This window comes from Propithecus coquereli, unplaced genomic scaffold (assembly GCF_000956105.1).
Source record: "Propithecus coquereli isolate 6110/MARCELLA unplaced genomic scaffold, Pcoq_1.0 Scaffold232, whole genome shotgun sequence".
Classification (NCBI taxonomy): domain Eukaryota; kingdom Metazoa; phylum Chordata; class Mammalia; order Primates; family Indriidae; genus Propithecus; species Propithecus coquereli.
In genome coordinates this window covers 3,776,154-3,787,065 of record NW_012147864.1, presented here as the reverse complement: position 1 = coordinate 3,787,065, position 10,912 = coordinate 3,776,154, and the positions used below count along the sequence as shown (strand labels likewise).

Genomic DNA, 10,912 nt, shown 5'->3' with positions numbered 1-10,912 from the left:
GGGGGAGTATGCGGGATGCGGGATGCGGGCGCGGCGGCCAATGGCGGCGCGGGAAGACGGGCTGGTGCCATGGCAACAGCCAATGGTGGCCCGGGGCGGGGACAAGCGGCGGCCGCGGGGCGTCGGGCCCCCGCGCGGGCTGGGGGGCTGTGTGCGCTGGGGGTGAACCCCACGAAGGGCAGGGGCGCCCCGAGGACCAGGGTTCTGTGCCCCGCACACTGTTGCAGGAGGAAACCGTCTCTTAGATCTCCCGCAGTTGGGTTCGCAGTATCCGAGGGTGAAACACGAAGTCGTGGATGTTACATCAGAATCTTGGCGGGGTTTGGGGGTGCATCCCAGGAAAGGGGCCGGGGCCAGGCCAGGCCAGGGGCCTGCGGGCCTCCCCGCAGATCCGGCCTGCGCGGTCAGGGCGGGACAGGGGTCCAGGCTGGAGCTCCCCAGGGTCCTGGCTGGCAGGGGTGGGGGAGGGGCAGGCACGCAGGGTAACACCTGCGACCCCGCACCTTCCCCCATTTCTCTCTGTGCCCCCCGCAGAGCGGCAGGTCCTCCTGTAACTCTGGGCCCTCCCCACATCTCTCCGTTCCTCTGTCTTTCTGTCTCCTCCTCAGTCTAGTTCTCCCTGTGTCACTGTCCCTCGTCCCACCCTCACAGAAGGGAAGTCAGAGCAGGGGGGGCCCTGCGGTCCGTCCCAGATCCTCAGTGGGTCTCCACTGAGAAAGCCACTTGAGTGCCCGCACCTGCAGCTTGGGCGCAGTCCTCCAAGCTCGCAGGAGGACAAGGAGCCAGGGTGAATCATGCACCGTACAACCCTCAGTTTCCGCCTCTATAAAATGGGGAGGAGGTTGGAGGTTTTGCAAACGCTGGTTCGGGAATGACAGGACAGGTTGGGAAGTTCTGGGCTCTGGGAGGCCCCACAGCCGAGAGCACAGGAGGAACAATGTTGGCTTCCATCGGGTCTGGAGCTGGAGGCCCTGAGTGCCCTGTCCTGGGTCAGCAATGCCGGGGCCAAGAGCCCCAGGCCTCACCGTCTGGGAGCCTCCAGAGCCGGACGCAACTGTCTCAGCTTGTCGGGTTTGGGGGAGGGTACATGCAACGGGCAGAGGGGTTTTTCCAGGAGGCCAGGCAGGAGTTGGCCAGGTGACCAAGGAGGGAAAAGAGGCCCAGGCTGAGGGAAGATCAGTGCTCACTCGGGGACAGTGGGTGTCTGGAGCCATGGGGCAGAGCAGGGGGAGGGCTTCACCTGGGCAAGCCAGGAAGGGTTAAGCACGAGGACAGTCCCCTGGGGGCTCATCAGGAGACCAGGGCAGGGCTGGGCAAGGCTGGAATTTGTGGGGGCCGTACAGAGCCCAGGGCCCTGGCTTCAGCTCTGCTCCCCATCCCTGTGTCACCTTGGGCACATCTCTCTGGCCTCAGCTTCCAGTTTTGTTCACTGGGGAGAATTTGGATAATCTCTGCCCTCCCCTTCCAAGGAAACTAAGTTCCACCTCCCCTGTCCAGTCTCAGATGTCCTAGCTCCCCAGACCCCTCTCAGGCAGGGCTTTGGGGAAGCCAGTGGTCAGTCCTGTCCTTGTATATATGGGGGAACTGAGGCTCAGTTCAGGGAGCTTGTTGTTGCTTGAGTCCAGCCGGCAGCCCAAGCCAGGGCCCTGGAACAACTTTGGGCCTCCTGCCCTGAGCCTCTGGGTGTGTCCAGGGCCTGGAAGGCTGGGGTGGGGGCAGAGGGGCTGAGACCCTGACACAAGTCTACCCCAAGCCTCTGGAACATCAAGTCCCAGACAGTCCCCACACCAAATCCTTGATCTTGTAACTCCTTGGCCACAGCCAGCCTCGGCCATCACTGGACATTTCAGAACCACAAAAGCCTCAGGAACCCCCACAGCGCCCCCAGGGTCTCAGCCGACCTCAGGGGATTGAGACCTCTCCACTCCCCCATTGCACAGTGTGGGGTCTCAGCCCTGGGTGCGCTCCCAGCCTCCCTCCCTGGGATCCTCCATGTCCCCTGCTGCTACTGGGTTGACGGCTAAGTCCATTAAGGGGCCCACGTGTCCCCACGCCCACCCTGTGACCCCTCTGCCCAAGTAGGCAGCCTGGCACAGGGCTCACCCCGGAGTATCCTTGGGCCTTCTGAGTCCGACCTCGGGGCTGTCCCTGCCCCCTGATGCGCCACCCTTCCCCCTGAGTCTCCTCTGTGCCAGGGGCCGCAAACAGGGGAGCCCCCTCCAGCTGGGTGGGGGCAGAGGGAAGCACCAATGCACCAGGTCAGCACGGGAAGACCGAGACCCGGCTGAGGGCTAGGTGACCCCACACACAAGCCCTGGCAGGTGAGGAGGGCTTGCCGCTGGAGGTGGGGGAGGGCTGGGGCAGGCCAGTGCAGGCCACGCCCTGCAGCCCGACTATGTCTCCAGGCCTCAGTTTCCCTGGACGGCGAACAGGGAGACGTGCAGCCCCGTCAGCACCGCGGACAGCTCCCCCGGTCCCCGGGCGTGTCCTCTGCGGACGCCTCTGCTCCGCAATCAGGCTCTGGCCCTGCTGGAGGCGTGACCTTGGGCTCTCTGCTGCACCCTCCAGCCTCAGTTTCCCCTTCAACGGGGGATGTTATAGCCCCAAGATTCAGAACGATTAGAGGCCGGCGAAGCGCTGGGGGAGGGTGGGGGTGGATATTTTGAATAGCAGCGTAGGTGAACGTCAAAGTAGGCCCTACCCTCCGTGCCCAGAAAGGGAAACTGAGGCCCGAAGAGGCGCAGGGCGTGGCTCAGCGTCTCCACCAAGCGCAGGGCGGAGCCTCCGCAAGGTGCGTCCCCGTCGCAGCCCCCACCGCCCCGGCTGGCCCCGGCACCAGTCTGCCAGGCCTCGCAAAGAGGAGGGGTCCGGGGGTCTCCCTAGGAGGCGCAGGGCTGGGCTGGGCGAGGCCTGCGCTTGCGCAGACCGGGGGGTGGGTCGCTTCGGCTACGGGAAGGGGCTCCCAGCCCGGCGAACATCGAGGCTGTTTCCCTGGCAACTGTCTCCACGGCAACTGCGCCAGACCCCCGACTCGTCAAGTCTCAGTGCGCTTGCCCGTGCGCCCCCCGCCGCCGGGCCCGCGTTCCCGCGGTTGGAACCCGCGGGGGCTGCGCCCAGACCGGACCCCATCCCGCTGCAGGACCCCCGCGCCCTACCTGGTCCCCGAAGAAGGCCGAGTGCAGCAGGCTGAGCAGCCCGAGGAGCCCCATCAAGCCGCGGCCGCCCCGACCGGCCCGCGCCCCGCCCCTCGGCCGTCGCGGTGGGGGTGGGGGCCGCGGCCGGGGACGCTGCGCCTGCGCGGAGGGGGGCAGGGAGGGTCACACCGCGGGGCTGGGGCGGGGCTCCCCCGAAAGGGGGCGGAGGAGGGGTCCCATGGGGCCCGGGCGCAGCGGGAGGACTCCGGGAACTGGAGGTGCGGGGCGCGCGCCCGCGTGGGCAGAGGCGCGAGGGGCGGGCCTCCGCCGGCTGCGGGTTCCGACCAGGCTGGAGGTGGGGTCCAGCGCAGGGGAGAGAGGCGGGGGCTCGCACGTAGGTTGGGGGACCCCACCAGTGCAGGAGGGTCCCAAGGGAATGGAGATCTTGGAGGGACAGAAGCGGGCGTCGCCCTGCGGCTTAATCCGCTGCCCGCTCGGACGCTCACCCTGCGTCTGCCCTAGCCGGGCGCCCAAGTTCATTAGTCATTCAGCAAACATTCGCTGCGCACCATTTGCCAGGCTCTGAGCTGGGCGCTGGGCATGGAGGGGCCGTCGTGCGGGGCCAGTACAGCACGTAGTCATTTAACAAACATTTATTAAGCACCTACTGTGTGCTGGCCCCTGTGCAATTAATAAAACACTCAAAACCCTTGTCCTTGGGAAACTGACATAAACAGATCAGAGGCGGAGCAGGGGGCGTAGGGGGAGCCGCTGAGAAGGGGGCACTTGAATAGACCCGAGTGGTGTGGGGAGTGCGTCCAGGCAGAAGGAACAGCGGCGCAATGGGGAGGAGGGTTGTGAAAGCGGGAAGGGCCCCAGGGGAGGTGGGAGCCATGGAGGGCTGTGAGCAGAGCAGGGACGCGCCCGACCTGGTGCTCACAGGCGCCCTCTGGCAGCTGCGGGGAGAACAGACCGTAGGCAGCGCCAGGAGACCAGGGCAGCGACTGCGCTGGTCCAGGGCGGGCGCGGGGGCTCCGCCTGGGTGGGGGCCGGGAAGGGGGTATTACTATGACCTGGGAAGGCAGAGGACCAGTGGCCAGGCCAGAAAGGTAATGGTGAGGACAGGACAGGCCCTCACCAGCAGGTGCCTCGGTGGGATCCGGCAAGGCTGGAGGTGGAGCACGCCCGAGTGAGGAGCGGTGGGGCGAGGGGGAAGGCTGGTGTCGCGGGCGTACGTCTGTGTTTAAATCGCCGTCCAGGCGGGAGACGGTGGGAGCCTGGCCAGGCTGGTAGCAGCGGTCGGTGTCGAGAAGGGGCCGGGTCCAGGACAGGGAGGGGTGTGGGAGCAGAGGGGCAGAAACACTGGTGTGATGTGGCCCGCGAGGTCCGAAGACAGAGACGAGGCCTTGGCCTTGAGTCCGGAGAAGGGTTGGGCAGCGAGGCACAGGGGGTCGGTCCCAAAGGCTCCCACCCCTCCCCCAGTAAGCCCGGAAACTGCTGCTGGAAGGAGGGGCCACCTGTCTGCTGGAGGCAGCCTGAGCTGGCCCCAGGATATCCCATCCCCAACCTCGATTTTTCACTTGAAATACTAACATATTTTCCCTGATCATACATGATTGATTCAGACTGCAGAAAAGCTAAGGGAAGTAACGATCCCTGGCTAGCCCTGCCCTGAGCTGACCCAGGCGACATGTGGTGACCAGACTGGAACATGTCCAGTGAAGGCTGGAAAGGTGACTTGTGACCTGGAGGGTATCGGGAGTGATTTTATAGGTAAGAAACTTCCTGCAGAGCGCAGGACAGTAAATATGTTCATGAGTGTCTGCGTGTCCTGGCGTGACAGGACCACATAGATGAATGGTGCTGTCAATGAAACCTTCCGTGCAGAAGCAGCACGGCCCAGGCCCAGGCGCAGGCGAAGGCCGCAGCAGGTAGCCCACCCCTACAGCACAGCCCGGCTTGTCCCCGGTCTGCTGCCTCGTGGCTCACAAACCTCTCCCCCCACACGTGCACACACGCATATTTTGTTCCTGCAGGTAGACCTGGTGGCTCCAAAGCTCCAGCCATTTTTTTTTTTAGAGACGGGGGTCTCCCTGTCCTGCCCAGACTGGTTCCCACTCCTGGGCTCAGCGATCCTCTGGCCTCCCGAAGTGCCCACACGGATCAGCCAGCACACCCAGCTCTTCCACGTCTTTTGCTGCATATTTTTGATTTCTTGAAAAATGCAAAGACATACAGGTAGGGATGTGAAAGGGTGCAGCCGCTGTGGAAAAATTTTTACAGTTGGGCCGGGCCTGGTGGTGCACACGTGTAGTCCCAGCACATTGGGAGGCAAGGCAGGAAGATGGCTTGAGCCCAGGAGTTTGAAATTGCAGCAAGCTATGATGATGTCACTGCACTCCAGCTCGAGACTCTTGTCTCAAAACAATTTTACAGTTGGTCTGAAACCCAGTCAGGTTCAGGGACAGCCCAGAAAACTTTGAAGTATTTTTTTCATATATATAAAAAATCCCTCAGCATTGATCACCCACACACCCAAGTCAGCGGGCTCTGGGTTCCTTACTTCCCGGCAGGGGTTCCCCAGGCCTGCAGCCCCAGGGACCACTGGTCTAGGGCGCTCTGCATTAACCTGGAGGTCAGACACTCCCTGATCACGTCTGTGTGCTGTGGTCCCTCTGCTGAACCGGACCAAGTTGCTCAACTCGGTGAGCTTTTCTTCTGTTCCATCAACCAACCTGCTTCCCCACCCAGAGATTAGAGACCCGGCGATCCCCGCTTTCTCTCTGCAACCCTCCGATTCCAAATCAAGATGTAACAGCATTAATGAATTATGCTGAAATGTGGAGAAACATTGCAGAGAAAAGAGCCCACGGGCGGGGGTGGATTCTCAATCTGTCTCCTCTTGAACCCCTCCTCCTGCCTCACTGCTGCTCCAACCCCAGCCACACCCTCTGGGGGACCCGCCTGAGGCGCAGCATCTAACAGCTGCCTGGACTGCTCCACTGGACACTCGGTGCACACCAAAGCTAATGTCTCCCTGGCCCCCACCCCCACGGACGGCCACTCCAACCTTTCACTTGCTCAGGCCAAAACCTGCGCTTCCCTGCCACGTTCCCCTATCAGGGAGCCCCAACATGGCCCGGACACCTGCCCCGCCCTGTCCACAGAGGAACTGCCACCTCCATTTGTTTTTTCAAGCACCCCAAAGGCCCATGTAGCCTCCCCTTACAAAGGGGACAGATCCACTCAGCAATGTGTCAGGGAGCAGAGCTGGGACCCTTCAGCGCCATGACAACAGGGACAATGTCCCAACCCGCTGGACACGCTGTCCTGGGGGATGAGGCCCAGGAAGTCTTGACCCAAGGCTGGGGGGACTGGGACCAGATGCGGCCTCCCAGGAGCTTGCAGTAACACAGCCCCCGGGGCAGAGGGACAGAGCAGTGCAGTGCCAGGACACTCAGAGGACCCTGGGCAGGTGTGTGAAGCTAGGAGGGGGCAGAGGATCAGGTCACACAAAGGTTCCTACGGCTCGCAAGCCTCCCCTGTGGGAAGAACCCACAACTGGTGCCTGAGGGCCCCAGGAAGGGCAGGGGCTGGAGGGGCGACACTGCCTGGCACTGCCCCACACAGTGCACCAGGCCTCTCCTAAAGGGCATAATGAACAGCCCCCACCCCGGATGCTGTGAAGAACAGGTGCACTTGGGACTAGAGAAGTGTCTTTATTGGCTGAGCAGGCTACTTCAGGGGGATGAAGCGGGAGGAGTGGGTGGCGCCGATGCCGGGCCGGCCATGCTTCACCGGCTTGTAGGTGATGGAGAACTCTCCCAGGTAGTGGCCGATCATCTCGGGCTGTGGGAGGCCAAGAGCAGAGGCGGGTGTCAGGTGACCTCAGGTGGACAGACGACCCACCAGCCCCAGGCCCAGCACGAATCTCAGGGACAGGCCGCACCCACACGCACCTTGATCTCCACCTGGTTGAAGGTCTTGCCATTGTAGACGCCCACCATGCTGCCCACCATCTCAGGCAGGATGATCATGTCCCGCAGGTGGGTCTTCACCACCTCGGGCTTCTCCATGGGCGGCGCCTCCTTCTTGGCCTTGCGCAGGCGCTTCAGCAGCGAGTGCTGCTTGCGGCGCAGGCCGCGGTTCAGCCGCCGCCGCTGGCGCGCACTGTACAGCTGCATGAGCTGCTCGCTGGGGAGGACGGGCAAGGTGAAGGGACTAAGCCCTGAGCCCCCCTCCCACGCCGCCCTGGAACTTGCAGGGAACATGCCTGAGGCCAGAGTCACACTGACACCCCCTACCCAATACTGGGAATGAACCCCTCAAATACAAAAACCAACACGTAGCTGTTCACAGACTGAAAATAAGGAGGGCCTGCAATCCCAGCACTTTGGGAGACTGAGGCAAGAGTCAGGAGTTTGAGATCAGCCTAGACAACATAGCGAGACCCCACCTCTATGAAAAATAGAAAAAATTAGCCGGGTGTGGTGGTGCACGTCTACAGCCCTAGCTACTCGGGAGGCTGGGGCACGAGGATCCTTGGAGCCCAGGAGTTCGAGGCTGCAGTGAGCTGACTGTGCCACTGCACTCCAGACTGCGCCAGACACTGTCTCAAAATAAACTTTTTTTAAAAAGGAAAAAAAAAGAACCAGTGGCTGGTAGGGCGGTTCAGCAACTGGAACCTCATCAACAAGAAGCTGTAACTGCAACAATAACACAGCTCGGGCCAAAGGTCTCTAAAAAAACCCAAGTGAGGGTCCGACTGAAGCCCCAGCCAGGGAGCGTGCTCCTCCATGCCAGGTACCCCGCAGGTGTCAGAAGCCTCCCCCGCGGCCTCGGGAGACCAGTTCCTCCTGCCCCCCTGCACCTGGGGCAGACCACCACCACCCTGCCTGGAGAGCCCACGGCGCCCGCCAACTCCCACCCGCGGCCCGTTGTTAGGACACGTGGGCCACATGCACCGTTTACACTTCCCACCGGCTGGAAAGGAGCCCAATGTAGACACGTCGGAGTTAACCGCGCTCACCTACCGCGGCAGCGTCGTGCAGGGACCGGCTGGCCCGGGACGCCGCGGACACTACCCGGGGACCCTGGCCCCTAACGCCCCCCACCCGGCCTTACTAGGACATGTCCAGCAGCTGGTCCAGGTCCACGCCGCGGTAGGTGAACTTGCGGAAGGTCCGCTTCTTCTTCTGCTCCACTTCCGCCTGCGCGGGCCGGGGGTCAGCAGGAGCCCGACACCCCACTCCCGCGGCCGCACGGTGGGGTCACCGGGCCGAGGTCCCCGCGGGGACACAGCGACTCGAGACCCTCCGGGGAGGCGCGCACGGCTCCAGGTTTCGGGGGCCCGTCCGGCCTCCCCCGCCCCGCGGCGTTATGACACCCAGCGGGCCCGCCCTCGCCCCCATCCCGCGGCCCCGGAGGCCAGGAGCGGGCCGCCGCAGCCGCGGGGCCTGGCCCCGTCCCCCACAGGGTGGCCAGGGCTCGGATGGAGCCGGATAGACCCGGCCGGGACGCGCCAAATCGCAACACTCACCATGTTGCCAGCTCCTCAGAAAGGACCACCCTTGCCCGCGCTTGCGCAGTTATCGCGAGGCCGACGGCGTGCCCCGCCCTCGGCCATGCGCACGCTCTCGCTTCCGTCTCCCCGGCGGCGGACGCGCGCCCCCTGCCGCCCGGAGGGCAGAACACAGGCCGCGAGGACCAAACGAGCCGCCCGGGGTCTGCAGAGCCCCGGCCTCCAGGGAAGGCCCTTGGGACGTGTCACTGCCCTTTTCTGAGCCTCAGGCTCGTGCTGTGCCCTACATGATGGCACCCTCCTCAACAAGCACTTTGGAGCGCCTACTGTTTGCAAGCAGGTGCGGTTTAGGGGTTCGGGTCCCAGTGGGGACATGGACACACAAGGAGCAAGGTCACGTACAGATGTCAGGGCACGGGGGAGACGGGACACTAGGCAGACTTTAAGGGACATAAAGTCAGCAGCTGTGACAGCGCATCGCTGGGTTCATAACATACGCAGATGTGCAAGTGCAACCACCATCGCTCACATAGGGGACCAGCTACTGAGAGTGATGTCTGTACCTCGCTGGCACTAAGTCAGCATAAGTCTGAGGGGGATGCAGTAAGATGCGGAACCGCGTGACCCAGCAGTCCCGCTTCTAGGCACATGCACAAAAGAACGGGGAGCAGGGCCCACAGGTACGTGCACACCCATGCTCACAGAAGCACCATCGCAGGGGACGGAAGGTGGACGACACCCAGCATGCACCCACACTGAGCGGACACAGAATGTGGTCCATCCACACAGTACTCGGCCTGACACAGGCCGCAACGCGGATGGCCCTTGAGGACATCGTGCCCAGTGATAGATGCCAGACCCAGAAGAACAAGTCCTGTGTGATTACACATACAGGAGGTCCTTGGAGTCATCAGATCCACGAGACAGGAAGTAGGATGGCGGGTGCCAGGGGCTGGGGAGGCGGTGGGGAGTGAGTGTCTCACAGGGATGGAAGTGGTGATGGTTGCACAATGTGAATGTGCTTTAGCCACTGAATCATACACTTACAAACGGTGAAGCTGGTGAATTTTATGTGTATCTTACCATAATTTTAAAAAATAGAGAGCAAGCACTAAAAAAATCACTCAAAAAAATAAAGAATATTATTTAATGCAAAAGAAAATGTAACAGAGAAATACAGGAAAAAGCCGGACAACCCACAGAAAGCAAAAAGGGACATGGCAGATGTAAACTGAGGTACAGTCGACAACAAACCACACGTGCGATGGCGGTCCCCTAAGATCATAATACCGTATGTTTACTGTGCCTTTTCTGTGTTTAGATAGGTTTAGAGACACACATACTTACTGTTGTGTCACACTTGCCTGCAGTATTCAGTAGGGACGAGCTGTGCAGGTGGCAGCCCAGGAGCAACAGGCCACGACACACGGCGAGGTGCGCAGTAGGGCCTGGGTCTGCCTGAGTAGCCTGTGATGTCCGCACCACGAAATCGCCAAGGAGGCCGTTCTCAGAACGTATCCCTGTTCTGAAGCAACACCTGGCTGTACATCAGCAGTGACATCAGAGGGGCGAGTGGCCCTGAGTTCTGCTAGAGGGACCAGTGCAAAGGCCTGGAGGCCCAATGACCTAGCAGCTGCTGAAATGAAGGCCTGTGCTGCCCCATGTCATTTTGCTGTGCCTCAGTTTCCCTGCCTGGGACTGTCTGCTGTACACAGTGGGATTCTAATGTTTAGGAGAGAGTCAATGAGAAGAAAATACCCAGGGCAGGGGACAAGGAATTGAGGGAATCCAAGAGGCCCCACCTGTAGTCAGAGGGTCCTCAGGGCGGGTGGAGGATGTGGCTCCAGACCGTTGGCTCAAAAGCTTTCACAGTTCGTGCACACCTTCCCGGAACCTGGTGGGGATGGGCAGGCCCTGAGCTTAGCTGTGGCGCTGGGGCCAGCCAGGGCCAGAGTCAAGTGACGAAGGAAGCTGAGCCCTCTTCAGCCGTGCTCACGGTCCCAGGGGAAGCCAATCAAACTCTGCCCAAAAGAGGGCAGACTCTCCCTGTCCCTGAGGAGCACGAGGACCTGCAGGCGTTGCAGTGTTGCCCAGCAGGCGTCTGCCCATTTTCACGCAGCAAACACCATCCCAGGCACTCCCAGGCTGGCTGGAAACTTGTGAATTTTTTCACGATACTCCTTTGCCAGGGGAATTCATTTTGCAGAGAATGGCCTTCACAGCTGGGAGGAGCTCTGACAGCTATGTTTCCGTGGTG

General features: G+C 61.8%; 1 protein-coding gene across 1 annotated transcript; it reads right to left on the bottom strand.

Moving 5' to 3' along the window:
- Window positions 1-6,837: 6,837 nt before the first annotated feature.
- Window positions 6,838-8,737, bottom strand: RPS15 (ribosomal protein S15). The gene is made up of 4 exons (XM_012645470.1): window positions 8,674-8,737; window positions 8,259-8,344; window positions 7,094-7,328; window positions 6,838-6,983 (listed from the first exon to the last, which is right to left on the bottom strand). The coding sequence occupies exons 1-4, from the start codon at window positions 8,674-8,676 to the stop codon at window positions 6,870-6,872; spliced, it is 438 nt and encodes a 145-aa protein (XP_012500924.1). The 5' UTR covers window positions 8,677-8,737; the 3' UTR covers window positions 6,838-6,869.
- Between the last annotated feature and the right edge of the window lie 2,175 nt (window positions 8,738-10,912).